This window comes from Trifolium pratense, linkage group LG2 (assembly GCF_020283565.1).
Source record: "Trifolium pratense cultivar HEN17-A07 linkage group LG2, ARS_RC_1.1, whole genome shotgun sequence".
Taxonomy (NCBI): Eukaryota; Viridiplantae; Streptophyta; class Magnoliopsida; order Fabales; family Fabaceae; genus Trifolium; species Trifolium pratense.
In genome coordinates this window covers 66,329,287-66,351,041 of record NC_060060.1, presented here as the reverse complement: position 1 = coordinate 66,351,041, position 21,755 = coordinate 66,329,287, and the positions used below count along the sequence as shown (strand labels likewise).

General features: G+C 34.3%; 3 protein-coding genes across 4 annotated transcripts; all 3 read left to right on the top strand.

Annotated features, from left to right (window-relative positions):
* Positions 1-1,791: 1,791 nt before the first annotated feature.
* LOC123906365 (metal transporter Nramp3) lies at positions 1,792-5,300 on the top strand. 2 transcript variants are annotated; one of them, XR_006808864.1, is made up of 5 exons: positions 1,910-2,626; positions 3,516-3,652; positions 3,778-4,430; positions 4,786-5,103; positions 5,175-5,300. XR_006808864.1 is itself a non-coding variant. In XM_045956274.1 (4 exons), the coding sequence occupies exons 1-4, from the start codon at positions 2,100-2,102 to the stop codon at positions 5,005-5,007; spliced, it is 1,539 nt and encodes a 512-aa protein (XP_045812230.1). In that variant the 5' UTR covers positions 1,792-2,099; the 3' UTR covers positions 5,008-5,300. The 2 variants fall into 2 exon arrangements, 1 of the variants encoding a protein (XP_045812230.1); XM_045956274.1 differs by having other exon boundaries at positions 1,792-2,626; positions 4,786-5,300.
* Positions 5,301-7,137: 1,837 nt separating this feature from the next.
* On the top strand, positions 7,138-13,688 carry LOC123906364 (aspartic proteinase 36-like). The gene is made up of 12 exons (XM_045956273.1): positions 7,138-7,580; positions 7,673-7,793; positions 8,579-9,006; positions 9,116-9,272; positions 9,644-9,726; positions 9,810-9,906; positions 10,001-10,073; positions 10,226-10,435; positions 10,637-10,761; positions 11,053-11,154; positions 11,237-11,334; positions 13,091-13,688. Exons 1-12 carry the CDS (start codon positions 7,303-7,305, stop codon positions 13,260-13,262), a joined length of 1,944 nt encoding a protein of 647 aa, XP_045812229.1. The 5' UTR covers positions 7,138-7,302; the 3' UTR covers positions 13,263-13,688.
* A 1,935-nt stretch (positions 13,689-15,623) lies between these two features.
* On the top strand, positions 15,624-16,455 carry LOC123905252. Its single transcript, XM_045954870.1, has 2 exons — positions 15,624-15,940; positions 16,011-16,455. Exons 1-2 carry the CDS (start codon positions 15,624-15,626, stop codon positions 16,453-16,455), a joined length of 762 nt encoding a protein of 253 aa, XP_045810826.1.
* The last annotated feature ends 5,300 nt before the right edge of the window (positions 16,456-21,755 follow it).

Sequence of the window (21,755 nt, the reverse complement as noted above, 5' to 3'; positions counted from 1 at the left end):
GTCAAGGCTAAGTTAGAAGATACTGGGCAAAAGAATAAAGCAGTTGCTGAAAAATGTAGAAGTGTTAAAGTTTTCAATGTAGCAAATATATATGAATACCATGTCGATGAGGTCCTTTATCAAGATGAGAACTCGGGGTCGAGTTCTTTTGAGGTAGAGGAGACTGATGTAGGAAGGTTGGTCGCGCCAGATTGAAGATCAAGTGATGCGCAAGAAAGGTTCACTTGGAAAATAGTGAAAATTTAATTTTATATTTTAGCTAGATTTATTATTTTTATATTTTAACAAGATTTATTATTTTTATTTAGCTAGGTTTGTTATTTTTATTTTTATAATCTTTTAGAAGATTTGTTATTTTTATTTTTCACTACTATTTAAACTAAACTATTGTAGCCTTGAAAGACAACTTTTTGATTTAATAAAATATAGAGTTTTCTCTTAAATTTGGTGGATTCCAAATTACTCCTTCCGGTGGATTCCGGAAGTCTGGTGGATTCCAGAGCCTTATCTAACAGGTTTGTCGCTTGCGGACCTGTATTTTATTATAGGATTAGCGCTTGCTTTTCCTTCACGCTTTCGTACTGCGTCAAATATTTAGCATTATTCTTTTGTTATTTACATTTTTTTTCATCAAAGGTGCTAGACCTCCAACCACAATATAAACACCTTTAGGAAAAATAAATTCAAGCATCATCAAAGGAGGAAAACATCCATAAAAACATAGGAATAGGATGAATGAGTTCAAAGAAATTATCTTCCGACAATTAGAAGCATTTTTTGAATCACTCTTTTAAAGTATAATATACCGCAAAAAAGAGTAAATAACCATTTTGGTTTTTAAAGATTGTCACATATAAGATTTTTCTCTTTCTCGTAATTTTTTTGTCACTAAATAACATTTTTCATGATTAAATTTATGGACCAAAAAATAAATTTGACACTATTGTCACATTTCTATCACATTTAAAGACTATTGTGACAATCACTTTGAGAGACCAAATTCGTTTACTACACTATTGCAAAAACCTCAACTTCAAAATATTCAAACCATAATAAATTCCTCACAACTCCACTTCAACCTCCCAAGACCCACAACAACATAAGTTACATAACAAACAATATAATAATATAATGCCCCTTGCTCATCTCATATAATACCACCACAAAATACAAAAAATAATAGTTACATAACTAAACAAATATTATATAATCCTACCACTTGCATATAAAAACGAAATTTCCTAAGATGAAAATTTAAGTGGCATCAACAATTAATTAGTCCAAGTAGTAAAAATTCCGGTTCTTTTATGCACGTGGTTAGGGTTCAATTCCTGACATGAAAAAAAAATTAATTGGGAAAGGAGAACCTACCTTATATGCTTCACATAGGGCCGATCCCGTATTTGGAGGCCCTATTTGAAAATTAAAGATGGATCTTTAATGAAAACTTTCTTGTAATGTAATTTTATTTTTTTATAATCAACTGCAAGTTAGTTATAAAATTAAAAGTGTGTCTATTAGATTTTCTTTTTTGAGTAATAAAATATGTTTACTAATAATAAAGTCATTATTTTTTTTACATGTATAAATTTTTTAATAAATCAATATAAACAATTAGAAGCCGTAAATATTTAAGACTTGTACGATGGCTCACTTTACACACTTACTCTGTTAGAAACTTTCTACCAATATTCACATCAACCAAACAAAATTCACATGTGCAAACGTGCTCTCTCACTATCACTATACAACAGCGGTTATTTTATTGAAAAAATAATAACAATAAAAAATAAAGAAAAGAGTGGAGAAAAAAATCGGAACCGAATTCCCAAATCAGGGACCACAAGAGTAGTTTTAAGTTTTAACTAATTATCATTTCAATTTTATTCCTTCCTTTATCATAAGCAAGTTCAGAAAACAGAACAGAGTATTATTTCTATTTCAATTTTGATGTGCTATTTATTTATTCTACTGAAAACTCCACTATAGACAGTGACTCATTTCAATTTCAAACCAATTTTCTTCAACCTCTCAAAACACAACACGCCTGCGTGCGTAACCGTAACGCTAATCATTATCCACTCATCACCACCACCACCATGTCTCATCGACAAAACCAAAATCAACAACCACTGTTAGAACAAGAAGAAGAAACCGCTTATGATTCATCGGAGAAGATAGTTATTATCGGAGATGAAGAATACGAAGCTGACGTGGACGCCGGAGTACGAATTCCACCATTTTCATGGAAAAAACTATGGTTATTCAGTGGTCCAGGTTTTCTAATGAGTATAGCTTTTCTGGATCCTGGAAACTTGGAAGGAGATCTTCAATCTGGTGCAATTGCTGGTTACTCATTGTTATGGCTTCTTATGTGGGCTACAGCTATGGGACTTCTTATTCAGTTATTGTCAGCAAGATTAGGTGTTGCTACTGGAAGACACTTGGCTGAACTTTGTAGAGATGAGTATCCTACTTGGTCTAGGATTGTTCTTTGGTTGATGACTGAAGTTGCTCTTATTGGTTCTGATATTCAAGAGGTTATTGGTAGTGCTATTGCTATTAGGATTTTGAGTAATGGTTATGTTCCTCTTTGGGCTGGTGTTGTTATTACTGCTTTAGATTGGTAAATTTCATTTTCTCTAAATTATTTTTTTGTTTATAATTTCCATTTAAAGTACTTGATTAATGTCTTATTACTAAATATATTGTTGGTGCCAGTCCTAGAGGCCAATAAGTTTTATTAGTATGGGATGGGTAGTGAGTCGTATGGTATTTTTTAGAAGAAAAAATGTTAGGTAAAGTTGTATGGGTGAGGATGTTGCAATAAATAGAATAGAGATGAAAAATATGATTGTGTGGTTACTGTAAAGTGTGTGGGAACACTGAGTTTTAGGTACAATTTGTCTCTACAATTTTGTCTAAACTAGATGGCACAGTGTGTCTATGAGTCGCATTTAAGATACTTTAGGGTTGCTTTATATGAATTGCACATGCACTATCAAACATATTGTTCGATGATGGTTTACAGAACAATAGTACTCTAACTTGAATTTGGCATAGTTTGGATAAGAAACAAATGAGTTTCGTTGTCCTTTTGTATGTAGAGTTGTTTAATTTATAGAGTAACTGATACTACTTGATGAAGGGAAATAACTCTTAATGAAGAGTTTCATTCTTTCATAAATTGATTCAAATGAAAAGATGTATTAATTCACGAGTAAACACATTCAATCTTTAACGAATACATTCTATTAATTTGAGTTTCAAATCCATGAAGAGAAATACCTTCTTGGATTGTATTATTTTGGAAATATCTCACATTAAATATAATCTAAACTTGATGGGAATAATATATGGAAGGTAATTAATAAGTTCAAAATCAGAAATATTTACAAGTCCGTGATCAAATGTCCCTTTTTAGGCATTTTATTGGAACAATTATTTTTACTTGTTAAACAATGTATAGTATTCAAAATTAAATATTTAACTTCTGTGTGATTGCCTTATTACAGTTTTATCTTTCTCTTTCTTGAGAACTATGGTGTGAGGAAATTGGAAGCATTTTTTGCTGTTCTTATTGCTATAATGGCTCTCTCCTTTGCATGGATGTTTGGCGAAGCAAAGCCTGATGGTGTTGATGTTCTTGTTGGTAAGCAGTTTATTTCCTCGATTTGGAGTTTGGACATGTGCAGATTTGTCTTCATTATAAGTAAATTTTCTAGGTATGCTCATGCTTCATATCTGATACACTGCTTTCTCATTTTACCTTTGCAGGTATTTTGGTCCCTAAACTTAGCTCCAGAACTATACAACAAGCTGTTGGAGTTGTTGGTTGCATTATTATGCCTCACAATGTATTCTTGCATTCTGCTCTTGTTCAATCAAGACAGGTTGACCCAAAAAAGAAAGGCCGTGTTCAAGAGGCTATTAATTACTACTCAATAGAGTCCACCATTGCGCTTGTTGTCTCCTTTGTGATTAATATATTTGTCACAACTGTGTTTGCTAAGGGCTTTTATGGTACTGAAATAGCAAATAGGATCGGTCTCGTAAATGCAGGGCAGTACCTTCAAGAGAAGTATGGAGGTGGAGTATTCCCAATCCTGTATATATGGGGTATTGGGTTATTAGCAGCTGGTCAGAGTAGCACTATTACTGGTACATATGCTGGACAATTCATCATGGGGGGTTTTCTGAATTTGAAGTTGAAAAAATGGATAAGGGCATTGATTACACGGAGCTTTGCAATCGTCCCGACTATGATAGTTGCGCTTATATTTGATACCTCAGAGGAATCATTAGATGTTCTGAATGAATGGCTTAATGTTCTTCAGTCAGTGCAAATTCCCTTTGCACTGATTCCCTTGCTTTGTTTGGTATCGAAGGAACAAATAATGGGCACTTTCAAGATTGGCTCTGCCCTCAAGGTATATATGATTCTGTTGCTTTCTGGTTGCCTTTGTTTGACTAGTTATCTATTGTCGGTTTCTGTATTTACTATGAAATGCCAGATTAATTCATTTGATATGAAATTGCATCTCTATATTTATAAGTCAGTTTGACCCTTTACACACATATTAAGAAAAGTTGATAGTGCAATTAATGGGTACGTTCAATGTTGTGGATTGGTGCTGCTTGTTAATTTCTTTAATCTTTATTGATTAGGTTCAGACACTATTGTCAGTATGATGCTTTGACTTTTTGGCAATTGTTCTTAAACCATATTGGATGTATTATCATATAACAGTCACAGTTGATAATTGCCTTATGATTTCATTACAGACCATTTCCTGGCTTGTGGCTGCACTGGTGATAGTGATAAATGGCTATCTTTTGCTGGAATTCTTTTCATCTGAAGTGAGTGGAGCAGTGGTAACCGCTATTGTGTCTACCATAACTGCTGCATACGTTGCATTCATAGTTTACCTCATTTCAAGTGCCTTCGCATTTACACCTTGGAACAGTTTTACTCGACCAAAGACAGTAGCTTCCACGGAGAGTTGAGCAGTCACAAAGACAGTAGCTACCTCGCAAAGTTCAGCAGTTAATATTATTTCATAAAATCATGAAGTAGGACATTCTATGCTGCTAAAGGATATTTAATCAACATTTTTGCCCTATATTTATTGGGCATACTAATGCTTGTTATTTGTATAACTACTAACTTGAAATGATTCAGGGGTACTGGTACCTTATTGGTTGTTTGTACTTCAATGAAACAAGTTAGAGTAGATGTTACTGCACACTACTGTAAAATTTGATTTACAATGGAGCTATAATCATACCTTTTAAGACTATGATGTTAAGAATGCTATTTTTAAGTTAAGCTATAAATATTTCTTGTATTTTCTCAGGGATATGACCTGCAAATACAAATAGCTCAAGTAGATATCATCACTCAAGCATGTGACTGGTTTTATTACTTAACTAAGTATTAGTGTGGTATTGGTGTTGGACACCAACATGTGTCGGATACTCAAACCTGCCTTCAATTCGAATTCAAAGTGTTTGTGCTACACATTCTAACTAAGAGGTGATGCGAATGTGATATATGCTTGCCAAATATTGATTATTCTTTTAATAATTCTTCATGCAGCTATTGGAAAATTATTAATCAATGATGGGAAACAAATTGCTTGTGTATGTTTCATGTATGTCTTCCCAGCTCGAAGAAAGCTTCACCCTTGTTCCTCTTCTAAGGTATATCTCAAGTCTCAACAACTCCTGGAGAAATTTACAACGCTAGCTCCATTGGTGCAGTATTGAAATTTGAATTAATCATGTTAATGTCTACATTCTGGATTCTCTTAGTCTACATTGCTTATAGATGTTTGTAAATCCTCATTTATCCACATAGCGACGCCAATGCTCACCAGAGCTTGCGATCAAATGCAGTTGATGTCATGGTCTGAGTTGTGATGCATAACTATTTTCTAAATGTTTTTAACGACAGACTATAATTTGTCTCATTATTGTGATAAATCAATTAGACAATTACTAGTATGGTGTAGCACTATTATGTTAAGCAAAATGAACGGATCCTCTCTAGTCGATTTTTCATTGGAGTAGTGGCGATCCTCACCTTCAATTATGTTTGACAAATTAAATCAATGGCTAGGATCACTGCAGAAAATTTACACTGCAAGTAGTATGCCTTACCCACCCTCAAAACATTGGTACTAGCTCCATAGACAGTAGCACATAGTAATCATCTCAATTTTCAGCACATCAGTATTTTCCATCCATAGACCATAAGTATACATCCACCAGCTCCCGTCCAAACTTTTTTTTGTCTCCTCTCCAGGTAAATTACCTTCCGTCCTTCCTCCTTCATGCTCCAACAACGTACATTTTGTTGCTTGCACGCTTGTCTATTACTTCATTTTATCATTATCAACCAAAAAAGTAACATGTTTGACGTAAATTGGATATCTACCGTTATCAACCGTAAAAACTAATTTTCAAATTTTGTGGAAACTAAAAAATAACATATGAATGGCAGGACATTTTTGTCATATTTATTTCATTAAAGAAGTTACCAATCGTTAGTTGGTTCAGTGGTGATTGGCGCTGAATTTGGTAGGGAGGACCACGGTTCGATCCCCCGCAACTGCGATTGGGGGAGGGGGCTGGAACCACATGATGACAGAACTAACTCTCAAACCAGAATAAACTGGTGGTGAAAAACCCAAAAAAAAAAAAGTTTTATACCATTAACAAATCGCAATCGATACTACATAAATAGTTATAATTAAAGAATTATCCCATTTGGACTTGCTATGAGATTTATCATCCGGTTAGCAAACCAGACATTTTTTAACTGAAATATCTCCCAAATAGACAACTCTAGGCTTCTGAAACGGTTAATCTTAATAATTATTTATTAAATTAGTATTTTTTTTCTCTGTTAGACGGTTCATGTTAGCAATGAATGAAATTGAAAATGATAGTTGAATCAATCGCTAGTTGATCTAGCGATGATTGACGCTGAACTTAGTAGAAAGATCACAGATCCCGTTTTTTTTTGTCCTTTTCTTATTGCCTTTCACTTTCACATATTTACTAGATTAAGAAAAAAAATCTTTTAACTCAAGAAAAAATAAATACTATTACTATTATAATTATTTTAAAAACATATGAAATAGCCATGTTGATTCAAGCACACATAATAACTTGACTTCCCTCCTTCCTTCTTTCCGTAATTGAGAATTAAAGGCCACCACCGTGTTCTCGCATCATCTCTTCGCTCTCTCTATTCCGTTCCGATCAGCGCCATCACGCGCGCATAACTAACTTATCATGGCGGTGGCACCGACTCAATTCATCTCAATCTTCTTTCTAATTCTACACCTCATAAACTTCGCTCTCTCTATTAACCCCAACAACCTCTTACTCTTCCCAAAAACTCATCGTAACGCCTCTCGTGACTCTCGTCCCGCCATGATTCTCCCTCTGCATCTTTCTCCACCAGTTTCTTCAATCTCATCGTTCAATCCTCGCCGTCAACTCCAGAGATCCGAATCACAACACCATCCTAACGCTCGTATGCGACTCTACGATGATCTTCTTATAAACGGGTTAGAATCTTTCATTTCCTGTACAATTTCATTTTGAACGCGATTTTAATTTAATTTAATTTTTTTTTTTTTTGTGGAATTCGATTATGTAGATACTATACGACGCGGCTTTGGATCGGTACTCCTCCGCAGAGATTTGCGCTTATTGTTGATACGGGGAGTACTGTTACGTATGTTCCTTGTTCTACTTGTGAACACTGTGGTAGACACCAGGTAATAATTCTTCAATTCCATTTTTGTTTTCAATTATAGAAGTCTTCAATCAAATTAATGATTATATTGGTTGATTATTGTGTAGAAGAATTTCTATTGAGTTTGTGTAGAAGAATTTCTATTGGTTTGTAGATATGACTTGCGATTTTAGTAAAGAAATGAATAAATCATTAAGCCACTAGGTTTGGTCTAGTGGTGAGGGGATTTGGGTAATAGGCTATTGTAAACAAAAAAAAAAATGAATAAATCATTAATTTACTATCTAAAGTATTACTCTCTCTTCAATTTAGTATGGAAATAAAATATATGAAAATCTTTTGTTGTAGTCGCTAGAGTATATGAAAATCTATCAGGTTAGTCTCTAACATCTTAATAGCACGGACTGAAGTGAAGAATTTCATATAATTTAAGGATTAAGTATTATTTTTTATATATTTTAGAGACTAAATTAGAGAGAAAGTGATAATTTACTGGGTTGATGGTTTATTCAAAACCTACTTGTACAAGGCTTTATATGATTATTTGATTTGCTACGGAGTTTGTGTACTTGTGCACTACCGGCTGTGGGATGTTCGTTTTATGTAAGTTATGAAAATGGAGAGGTAGAACATGGAGGAATGGCAATTGGCAGCTATGACTATGAGTACTGGATACTGGTTTTGTCAATGAATATTATTTATTCCATCTTGAAATAATGGGTGCGAAAAGGAATAATTTTGTTTTAGAATTTGTTGTTTCTGTGTGTGTGCAATTCTTGTGATTTATGCCTGATTTTATTTTAATAGGATCCGAAGTTCCAGCCTGACTTGTCGGAAACTTATCAACCGGTAAAATGCACACCGGATTGCAACTGTAACAATGACAGGACGCAGTGTATGTATGATAGACAATATGCTGAAATGAGTAGTAGCAGTGGAGTCCTTGGTGAGGATGTTGTGTCCTTTGGAAATTTGAGTGAGCTTTCTCCCCAACGTGCTGTCTTTGGTTGTGAAAACGATGAGACTGGTGATATCTATAGTCAGCGAGCTGATGGCATCATGGGTTTGGGTCGTGGAGATCTAAGTATCATGGATCAATTGGTTGATAAAAAGGTAATAAGTAATTCATTCTCACTATGCTATGGTGGAATGGATGTTGGTGGAGGTGCTATGATTCTTGGTGGAATATCTTCCCCAGCAGACATGGTCTTTACACATTCAGATCCTGATAGAAGGTGAGTGTCAAATTTTCTTTCTTATCTGACAGATATGAGATTTCATGCATTTTCTTAAAAAATGCATTTGATTAATCTCACATTTACTCTAGTTTCGGGATGGCAACAGTCCATATTACAATATCAATTTGAAGGAGCTACATGTTGCGGGGAAGAAATTGCAGCTAAACTCAGATGTTTTTGATGGGAAGCATGGAACTGTCTTGGATAGTGGCACTACTTATGCATACCTACCAGAAGTTGCATTTATTGCTTTTAAACGTGCTGTAAGTCCTTTCAAAATATCATTGTAGAATGTTCTGAATTGCATTTCTTGCTTTCAAACATAGAGTCATCTTCGAGTCCTGCGTCATCAGGTGTTGAGTTAAAATAAATTGATGAAGAGGGTTATAAAATGGTTAATTGTGAAAGAGGAACTGTCTCTACTGTTATTGTTTATGAATCATATATCCATTATAGAAATTATTGCTGCTAACACATTCTGGTTTCACAATTATAGCCGGATATCCTGTTAGACTTTACAATAAAAAAAAGTATCCTGTAAAGATAAACTTTTTTTTTTTGTTGGAAAAGCTGTAATGATAAACTTTATCTTATATGTCTGATGAATTTGCTTTTGTATTTACCTGTTATGCAGATTATGAAGGAACACAACTCTTTGAAGCAAATTAGTGGTCCAGATCCAAATTATAAGGATATATGTTTTTCTGGTGCTGGAATGTATGTCTGTATCATTATTATGTATTGAACACATAAAAGCCTATTGCAACATTATTAACAATTCGAATTTACTTGTATTTCAGAAATGTCTCTCAACTCTCTAAAAGCTTTCCAGTCGTTGACATGGTATTTGAAAGTGGTCACAAGTTGTTGCTATCTCCTGAAAATTACTTGTTTCGGGTTAGTATCTCCTGAAAATTAGTATCTTTAGCTGTGTTTACAGGTTGACTGATTTCCTAATTTCTACTTTTCTTGGGGCTATCTTTTTATAAAGCATTCAAAAGTACGGGGTGCATATTGTCTGGGGGTTTTCTCAAATGGAAGGGATCCAACTACTCTTTTAGGAGGTAACTAATTTACTGTGGGCAACTCCATTTCATTTCATACTTTGTGGTGATTGGAAATATTTTTCCTTAGTTTTTGTGTTAGATTGACAGCTTATGAGTTATGGGTGTGTCTAACACTTAGTGATATATCCTAACTATTTGTGTTTGTGTAGGTATCTTTGTCCGTAACACTCTTGTTATGTATGATCGTGAGAATTCAAAAATTGGTTTCTGGAAAACAAATTGTTCCGAGTTATGGGAAAGACTACACGTCTCTGATGCCCCACCACCAGTGCCTTCAAATTCAGATGTAACAAATTTAACCAAAGCATTTGCGCCTTCGGTTGCTCCATCTGCGTCGCAGCAGGATAATATTCATCAAGGTAATATTATCTCCTAATGATCTAATTTTATTATTTCAAGTATATGCAGAGACGTCATGTTTAAGCATGGATAGATGTTAAACTTACATAAAGTAGTTCATCATGTTATTTTATTTTTCAGAAATTAGTGTGATTGCTTTGTAGCTTATATGCTCACTAATGAGTAACGACTAATCTCCAATGATTGCCTTGAATGTGCAGGTGAACTCCAAATTGCTCAAATAACAATTGCCATTTCATTTAACATGAGCTACACGGATATGAAGCCTTACATTACAGAGTTAGCTGAACGCATAGCTCATGAGTTAGATGTTAATACATCGCAGGTTAGAAAATGGTCATCAATGTGCAGGAAATATTGGGGCTTAGTTACAGCTTTAAGATTAATTTATAAATTTGATGCTAATGGAGATGCAATTAACTATATGCATATACAATCATGGCTAGATCAGTTGGCCGGTGTAGGTTGGGATATATGTAGGTCATAGACGTAAGACTTTTGTCATGTGTCAACTTCCCAAAGTACCAAGAAAATTAAACATTTCAAGCTAACTTCTTCCTGTTCGCGTGCATTGTTACTTTATGATAATGACATTTTGTGATTGGAATGCTTGCAGGTTCACTTAATGAATTTTTCTTCACTTGGAAATGGGTCCCTTTCTAGATGGGTCATAACCCCAAGGCCATATGCGGATTTCTTTTCGAATACCACTGCAACGGTAAGTTAACATCTGTGCATTTGCATTTTTGTGATTGTGAAGACAACCCATTTGAATGTGATGGTGATTTTTTATGTTACAGAGTATGATATCCCGGCTCTCTGAACATCGCATGCAACTTCCGGACACATTTGGAAGTTATAAGTTGCTTGATTGGAATGCTGAGCCTTCATCAAAACGGTAATTTCTATCTTGAAACCAGAGAGAAAATTATCTGCCCTGCATCATTGTATACCTACCTTCTTTATCATTCATAGTGCATGCAATACCGAGTTGCATTATTTCTCTCGTTCAGATTAGTTGGAACTTGAAAAGTATGTTGTACTAATTTATGAAAACTCATGCTTCAGTGTTGGGGCCGTATGCTGCTTTCGACATTTGATATTTTGTAAAAACACGTGTGTCTTTTCATATTTATAATTATATATATTGATAGATACAACCGTTCTACACTACTGTGTGTGTGAGTCAAGACTCAAGATCTGTTTATACTCAGCAGACTGGATCTTCGACTACATCCAGCATTTTGTAGAAAATATTTTGTTTACAAAAGTGCAACTGCATGCGGTGGTATGCTGTTCCATAGTTAAAAGATACTTTGCTCTACCACTGCACCGTGGCAGAGGAACCGGATCCGTTTACAATGAGTATTATTTTATTTTTTTTGGTACAGTTTACAATGAGTATTATTAATCTTGGTATACTTATACCACTTAAGTACAGGCTGGATTTAATTAATCCAACCATTGAATTGAACTTTCTTACGAAGTACTCCCTCCGGTCCTAATTATAAGAGAACTTTTATTTTTTAGATTCATTTGAAAACTATATATTTAGACTATATTATAGGTTAGTTACATTAACATTTCAATGAACCTAAAAATTAAAAGTTCTCTTATAATTAGGACTAGAGGAAGTAGATTAGGTTTACCGAATTCATACAGAAAGAGAAATCAGTACTATTATTGCAATTTAAGGTATACACTATGTTGTCTAAAAAATAAGTAAATGTCCACTATGTTAGAACTAGAGAAATTTCAGAAACTTGAAGACACTTTCATTATATTTCAAAATGATGTTTCTGATACAATATATAGGAAAAAAACAGCATAGATAAACAGTAGGACAGCATGGTGGTCTGTCACCTAACTATGATTACAAAGTCTTAAAACACTCCAACAAGTATGGGTCAGCATACTTTTTGCAGAGGTAACTTCAACAACTAAATAAAACATAGAATAAAATAAAATATAACAAAATATTGTTGTGAACATCTAAAACCTCAATATCTCAACACACTATTGGATTACAGACAGACCTACAATTTTCTAAATTATTTAAAATTTGATATGTGATCATAAAATAATATCACAAGATTCAATTATTTGATTGGTTTGTTTCAGATTTTACATGAAGTTATTAAGTGATGTAAATATCCACGACTTTCACCTGGTGTGAGTGTGTGACTGGTGTCGACGAATTCTAACAGCCACACACACACACACAGACACATCCTCTCCAGGAAATGTATAGTTATTTATCTTTGCGTCGTGGTCTCCTTTTTCAGACTTCACCATTTTGTGGTGGATTATTTGGAATCTTGATCTAATGTTGTATTTACTTTTAAAACCTTAAAATTACTTTGTTGAGGAAGTACTTATAATTCTAATAGTTTCTCAAACAAATGTTTTTCATGACATATGTAACTTTTGGGACACCAAGTGGGAAACCCACCTGTTCGTTCTGAGCAACTCATATCCTACCTGCATAATTGTTAATTCAACCTTTTTCTCTCCATTCCTTATTTCAGTTGCCTTGTTTGGTTACTACTTTTCATGTGTGCATATAGCTAATGTCTAAAATCTACTATTAATTGAACATGGGGGCTTATTCTATAACCCATTTGCTGTTAACATATTTTTCTGAGATGATGCAGGACCTGGTGGGAGAAATATTATTGGGTTGTGGGTTTAGCGGTTTTGCTTACAATGCTTCTTGGGGTATCAGCCTTGGGAATATTCTTAATTTGGAAAAACAGACAGAAAGCAGAGCATTCATATAAGCCCGTTGATGCAGCTGTTCCAGAGCAGGAACTTCAACCATTATGAGCTCCGTTTGGACTGCTGCTGGATAACTGTTTCCCGAATTAGTGTGGCGATTACGAGCAATTTATACAACCATAGTATTCGCTCTTCAAGATTTTTATTTCAAAGATATCAGGCTGTCTATTTTGATGTTTCAAAACCCTGATAAATGTACAGTAAGGAATTATTATTTTTTTAGGCAAAGTGAGTTTATTTCATTTCATTAGCAACAATAAGCAAAAATACAATGGGGAATAGAGTAATAACTGCAGGGGCTAGACTCTAATGTGGACTTAGCTAAACTATGTGCAACTCTATTTGTTTGCCTCATGATGCCGCCAAGCTTATACAGTAAGGATTATTTAGAAGTTGTATAATCTACAGATGCAATTTTGTTTGTGGCATTTCAATATATAGGTGAATCAAAAGGTGGAAGCACCATTTCGCATAGTATGATGTTTACATTTTCGAGAGTTATGTTACACTCCTGTTATAAGATGAAATTGTGTTTTCAGTCGTCCACTGTTCCACCATTGTTGTCACCAACGATCGGTCAATTTTAAAGGTTTACAATGTTGCAACTTCCAAAAACCCAACTTGCTTTAAGTAGTCAACTATAATTTGATTTTTTTTGCAACTTTACCAGTTGATGCCAGAACTGACCATTGAATCGGATTAAACTGACGGTGAAAGTAGATATATTATTCAGATGTAACATTAACATAATAACTCAAATTGCCAAGTGGTAAATTTGCCTTTGTATTATCCAAAGACCTGTGTTCAAATCTTCCTGACCACAGCTTTGAAATATTTATCCAAGCTCAAACCGCCGGTTTGGTTCAACATGGGTTTTTCCGGTTCCCGGTTCAACTAGAGACCCAGCTGGGCTGCATCGATCTTCACTGGATCAAATGCATAACCGGTCCTGCAACTGGACCGAATCGCTTACACTACCGGTTCCCCGCCGGACTAGTTCGACTGGCCGAACCGGTTTTTAGAACATTGGGTAAACTAAGCTTCACTTGTATTGCTTCCATTTCCGGTCCAATTTATTGAAATTCAACATTGCACTTTCAACAATAAATAAGTGAAGTTATGTACCTCAGTATTGTAAGCCAATAACTTGTAATTCAACATTACACTTTCAAAAAAAAATAATAATGGTATGTCTCATATTCCTTAATATCATATAACTTTAGTGTGTATGTAGTACAAACGAGATCAAAAGTGTGTCTCATATTTAATGGTTAGAAGTAGCTCATGTTCTGATTCAAAAATTTGCACTAAACAATATCCGACTTTTGAAGCATATTTTTCGTCATGTATCTACAAAAATAAAATACGTATCAAATTAAATAGACAAGATCCAAAAATGTAAATAATAAATGATAATACTCCAAGGAAGTTCATACATCCAGACTAATCCAGATGCGATTTCCATGAAGAGAGATAATGTATGATCAATAACCACTTTGCACTGCAAATAGAGCTTCCATGTTATGTTGGCTTTGACAAAGGAGGAGGTGCATGGTGATTTTGGCAGGTATAGGTACTGTCAATGTCAAAGGTTGGATCAACAAAATTAGCACTACAAGGGTAGAAATTTCTTCCGACACAACCCGATGCGAGGTAATGATAGGGATGACCATACGCCATAATAACCTGCCCCACCTCAACCTTTCCCTCACCAAATTTGCCGATTTCCATCTTTGTCACCCTATCAACCCTTAGCAAGGTCATATCACAGTTGGTCTTTATATCAACAATATGTTTGATCTGAAGATAGAGGTTTTGTTGTAATCTCAAGATTCCTATGTGTGGACCAACCTCCGTGGGTACATGTCATCAATAAATTACCCTTAACAGCGAATGTCGTGAGAGTCCCATCATATGCATTCCCCCATTTCAAATGCAACCTCCAAACAATTGGTTTCACTGTATCATGTACCATCTTAAGATTTCCCGTAAGTGTAGGATGATTTTGAGGCAGTGAAGGTTGTGCTTGAGATGAAGATTCAGCTTGAGTTTCCATTATAGGAAAATAAAACGAGTGTTGTTTGTGTGTATGTGTTTGTTGTGATTTGTGAAAGAAGGTTTCAAGGTTTGTGTTTATAAAACATGGGAAAGGGCAGTGACCAAAAAGCACAATAATAAATAGGGAAACAGAAATAAAAACAAGGGCAGTCACAGCTCTCAATCTTTCTCTCTCTCGCGTTCAATCTCCAATCCGCCGCATTGCACCACTGCTCACCGCTCAATCTCCAATCCGCCACACCACACCACCTCTCACCGCTCTCACTCTTTCTCCTCGTCGCAAAGGTTTTGAGAAGATGGAAAGGGGAAAGATGCGGAGTTATAACGTGATGGATGATGAACCGGTTATATATGAATTTTTCGAGATCGAGATTCAAAATCTCAAAATTGCTGCTGAAAAAAAGACCTACGTTTTCCGGCGTCGAAAACTTAGATGACAACACTAAAGTTTCTGCGCTGAAGGCTTCATCTTTTGTCGTTTCCCTCGTCTCATCTTCTGGTGCCTCCGTATTGAGTCAAAATTGCGGAGCAATTGTTGAAAGAGATGGTAATACCAATATTGTAATCACATCACTCAATTTAGCACGCCCTTGTGATGAAACCAAATTTCGTAAAAACGATTTGGCAGATGATTTAAAGGTGGTTGTTTATGCTAGTGATGGTAGTTGGTATCTGGGAGAAATAATTTTTTTCGGATTTTTTCTACAATTTGGTTGTTGTCAAGTTCCGTTCTAAAAGCTTTTTTGAGCCGGCAAAGTTATCCATGATTAATGACGCTAGTGTTTCGGAAACTGATTTTCTTCGTCGTCATTCAAACAAATCAAAACATGGTGATAACGTAATTGTAGTTGGCCGTTATTTTCAAGGGGTAAATGCATATATGGCCGCTCCGGGTGTGTTAAGTTTGAACCGGTTTAGGTCCGAGAAATATGATTGTAACGAGCTTTTTACGATAAGTTCTCGTTTTACTCGGTGTGGGGATGGAGCTTCTGTTATAAGCACCTCAAGAGAATTGCTTGGAATTACTTTCTTTGACATCAGTACTTCATCACCTCTTCTGCCCATCAACCTTATCAATAAGATGTGGGAGCATTTCAAAGAACATGGGAAAATGCGCCACCCCTCTTATGGTTTTGATGCTAAGAATGTTCGCTTCGCCCTACTGCCTAAGCTTGAGAGTTGAGGTTTGCACTATACTTATAAAGGCTATCTTTGCCATATCTATAGCCAATGTGGGACTTCTAACAATCTTCAAAGAACGTAATTTTGTACATACAATAACATGAAATTCGAGAATAGAATAAAAAAACATAACCTGAAATGTACAGAGGTAAGGAAAAAATTTGAGCTGATCTTGCATCATTTCTACATTAACAAGTGGATGTTCACCAAATTGTTTAAAAGAGTATAAAAATAGTTGACTTGGATCAAAGCAAATCTCGATGATACAAAATCCTAATAACATTAGAGGCATATTCTTCTAACTTAGGCTATGTTTGGATTGGTGGTATGTGGTGGAATGGAATGGAGTGGTAAATAATAACATTCCATTGTTTGGATTTGCAAAAAATTAATGGAATGGAATGGAACCCAATGGAACCAATTCCATTCTATACCACCCAATCCTTCAATTTTTCATTCCCCCCAATTTGGGGTGTATCCAATGTTTTAAGAACCGGACCGGACCGGCCGGTTCAACCGGGAACCGGACACAGCAGCGGTCCGGACTAGTGCTGAGAACCGATAGTCTGCAGAACCGGAAAAAAACCGCTTGAAACCGGTACGAATCGTCCTGAACCGCTCAAACCGTCGAACCGGGGGCGGTTTTAAAAAACCGGCCGGTTCGGAATCTAGCTTTAAAAATCCATTACCTGCTACCGTTTATTCACCATTAACTTTTTTTTTTTTCTTTTCATTCTTTTGGAATTGAATCGTCGTCATCATCATCATCTATTTGTCAAAAACAAATCGATCCCCATAGCCAAATACGTCAACATCATCATCATCTGGTGTTAGTAATACTTTTGTGGTTTCAAAAACTTCATTTTAGTACATGTCTCTTTCATTTTAAGAACATTGTCAAACTCAATCTTCTTCTTAAAGATGTACAGAGGAAAAATCGTCCTCCTATAGACCCAGATCTCAACCTCTTTGTTCATCTCCACCAAGACAAAAGTCAAAGATTGAAAGTTGTAAATGGGGTTTTGTTCCATAGCCAAAGATCTGAAAATCTCTTCGTTTTCCAACAGAAATAATAACAACAACTTCAAATAATTTTACAATCCTTTTGTCAATCCTCTCAACTATACTGATAGTGATTTGATTTAACATTCTTGTTGAAGGATTAGATTGTGGGTACTGGGTAGTGGTGCTAACCGAGGTTAGTGGTGACGAATAACTATAAAAGAAGAAAGAGAAAAAATGAAAAATAAAAATAGTTCAACTTGTTCAATAGGTTAACCGGTAATGAATTTAAAAAAATGGATGATGTGGTCTAATAAATGAGAGTGTGTTTAAAAAAGTGTGATAAAGAGTGTGTTCCTAGCATTGCTCACTATTTATTTATTTATTATTTTCTTAAGTTGTGTTTTGTTAGTTTGTTATAGAGAAGAAAAAAAATTCCATTCTATTTTGTTATTATAATAAAATTATATGAACGGTTCAATGTAAACGGTTCAATAATGGTTGAACCGGTCCGACTGATTGAACCTTGAACCGATGGTCACAACGGTTCAACTTCTGGTCCGGTTCTTAAAACATTGGGTGTATCCAATGGAATGGAACTTCATATTTTAAATATTACTCTTTTACCCTTATTTTATTTTTCTCTTCCTCTTCCCAAATACCATATCACACGAGAAACTCATACCTCTCTTCTTCTTCACAAAACTCTTTATCTCACTTCTTCTTTTGTGTGCTGACTGTTAATTTTTCCTTGTCCAATAAAATATGCCATTTTTTATTAATCGTTGTTTGCCCAAAAAATAAAAATAAATTGTTCTTGTATTTTTTTTTAAAAAAAATTGGCATGCATGTTGCTGGTTGTGATGCATTTTCCATTTACTTTTCATATGCAAGATTATGTTTTTCCAATTCTATGTTTAAGTAGATTAACATGAATGAAGTCTAGAACCTAGGTGCTTTGTATTTGTGTTTTTTGTTTGGTATTTTTTTTATTGTGTTTGTTTTTCGTCTCTTTTGGTTGTTGTTGTTCTTCTTCATCAAAGGGGCATATTCCATTGATTATGAGAACAAAAAATCTTAAAGTAAGTAAGTTGCTTGTTTATTCCAATTAACTGAGATGATAACATAATTCTTGGATATCAGTTAGCAAATTCATATGAAAAAAAGTCCAAAAGCCATTTTTTGTAAAACCTCTTTCAATATTTGTCTTTGTTAATTGATTATGGTGGTTTGCTTATGGTGCTCATATATTATGTGTTTTTAGTATTTGAGTCTTTTTTGTTGGTTTAGTTTGAGTGAATTGGAGTTATTGCATATAGTTTAATATTTTAAAATAAGGGTAAAATTGGAATAAAAATGTTATAATTTATTTCATTCCGTTCACTTCCCAAACGATTGAGTGGTAATTTTGTTCCACTCCATAGTTGAATATCCAAACAGTGGAATGAAATTTGTGTTCCATTCCATCCCGCTCCACTCCATTCCATTATATTTCATTCCGCTCCATTCCGTTCTGTATCATCAATCCAAACAGAGCCTTAGGGTTGTTGATACTCCAGACGTCCCTGATTTACACCATAAATTTAGAAGCATTTATTCAATATGGTTTGGTTTTCAATTTCATTGTTAAGAAGCTTGAAGATGGTATTTTGAGTTGAAAATGGAATAACCAATGTTGGAGGATTATGTTCCTTGGAGTATTATTAGGTAAATTCTATAACCCTTAAAATTTAGAAGTGATTTTGGAGCACACTTAGTCGTCGCCTTACGACCAATCAGACAAAAAAAAATTAAAGCGGTTTTGGGTCTTAAGGTTTCCATTTCTAACAGTTTGTAACACAGTAACACAAGATTAGGACACTGAGAAACTGCATATTCGTTGGCTTAAACGATGGAGTCTCCCAGATATGTCTGAAAATAAAAATAAAAATAAATTAATTAAAATCATTTATATAAATTTTATTAAAAAAAAATAACACTACCGTGTAGTCGGGGTCGTTGTAGTGTTGAATGGTATTTCAAACATAGCGAAGTAATTTAAATATATCATGTACTTTTGCATGCCTAATTAAAGGGTTGGAACTTGAACAATAATAATATCCCTTCTGACGAAGGTCCACGATAAAGACCCTGGAAATAGTTGTATACCAAATTAAAGAGCATAAAAACAGTTGACTTGGATCAAATGAAATCTCGATAATACAAAATTCTGAATAACTGCAAAGACATTCCTGAGAAACTTCTCATACGTCGCTAATTTACACCATAATATTAGAAGATAATATTCATCAATGTTGTTAGCCCGCTGAAAGAAATGAAAAAGTACAATTATTAAGTAAATCATTAATTGCAACTATGAAAGATGTCCTAAAGATGAGAAAATAAAGAGGAAAAGAAAATGTAAATAAATAAATAAATAAAAATGGAATAAGTAAGACAATGTCTTCATTAAAAAACTTAACAAAGAGATTATGGTATGCCCATATTGGGAATGTTTCCGCATATTGCTATTTTTCAGGTGTCGTTGTGGAGGAAGCAAATGAAATATTCGGGCATAACATCCATACGTTTATAAATAACTCGATTGAGGCATTGCGTAGAAATTATTTACGAGATAATCGGATGTCAAAATGACCAGGTTACTTCGAGTTTTGTCATTAATGAAGAAACTATAGTGAGTTATTTCTTACATAAACTATCAACACAATGGATATTAAAATGTTTAATTGTAAACATTGTGTAAGAAGTATATATTGTTTTTATTCTCTTTAAATTTATCAAATTTCATTTTTAGTTTCTCTAAAGATATTTCTTCGAATATTGGTCCCTCTAAATTTTCAATTTTAGTCCCTACTTTTTTTCAAAAGTTCACATATCATGTTCTAAATGACTTTTTTTTAAAACATGTCATTATTAAGACATTAAAATATCATAAATTAATTTGATTATTTAACTATTTAATCTTTAGTTTGACAATTTAATCTAGGGTTAGAAGAGAAGAAGAAAGTGGTTTTTATTTTCAGATTCAATCAATGTCGACTTTAATGTCATCAAGTTATATCTGTAGACTTATGCATTTGCCGTTTTATGCATATTAACATATGGATATTGTGAGTTTGTTTTGTTTTTAGCGACTTTGAATTTGTATTGCATTGGTGTACTCTATCGATTTAAATGAATGAATATCGTTTTATTTTTAATAATAAAAAAAAAACATGTTAGTATGCTTTGTTAACTAAAAATTTATGTCAACCGACGACTAGTACAAAGTTATATTCAAATTCTGATTTGCAAATGTATGTCTTTACTATTTTTGCAAATGTATGTCCAATTAAAGAAAGAATAATAACTAGTAGAAATTAAAAACACTCAATCATATAAATATAACTCAGTTAATAGCTTCAATGACATATGCATGTAGAAATCGAGACCTAAATCCGCTACTTTTAAGGTTGAAGGCAAGAAAGGCATGACACTTTTGTGTCTATATCTCTTCTATATTGTTCTCCGCCTTATCTATTATTTCTCTTGCATCGTTTTTTCTCGTAAAATATATTTAATTACGGTGAACTTTCCGCCACCAAAGTCTGTTGGATATTTGAAATTGGCTTAATTTTGCTAAAACAAATATTCTAACAAGATGTTGGAAAACATGTTACAACATCATATTTATTAAAGGAAATCTCCCGCATTTATGAGAGCATCTGCTATATATGGAAATCCACTGATAAACACGCTTATTGAAGATTTGATCTGATCAGGAGCTTTAAGGATAAGACAAACTTAATGGAATAGTTGGATGACTTATCCTATCTTCTAAAGTCCCTTAAACACTTTTGGAAAGTCTTGATATATCCTTAATGAAGATTGAAAAAGTATCAGATCATCTTTTATGATTCTCAAGGAGCGTCCTATTGATTCTGAAGCAAGAGGAGCGTACTATTATGCTATATATACGAAGACCAAGCTCAAGACCAAGTATCTCATTGAAAAGTATTAGTTACACATATTGAGTCTTTGTTGAGTCTTTTATTATTTGATTGTAATTCTTGCTTGTGGATTCTATAACACGAGTTAAGAAGTGAGTTTATTATTTTAAGGTTACTCCTAAGCTTTGAAGTACGGAGTTTACCGTGTGTGATTCACTTGAAGCTTTTAAGCAAAAGTGAAGTAGTGTCTTGGTAAGTTGTTGCCACATCATTCCCAACATTGTTTAAACAACACAGGTTGTGTTGTGTGAGTGGAAGTGAGATGGGATCTCATGTCTAGGAGTTCCTAGGCAGAAATTGCATGAGTAGT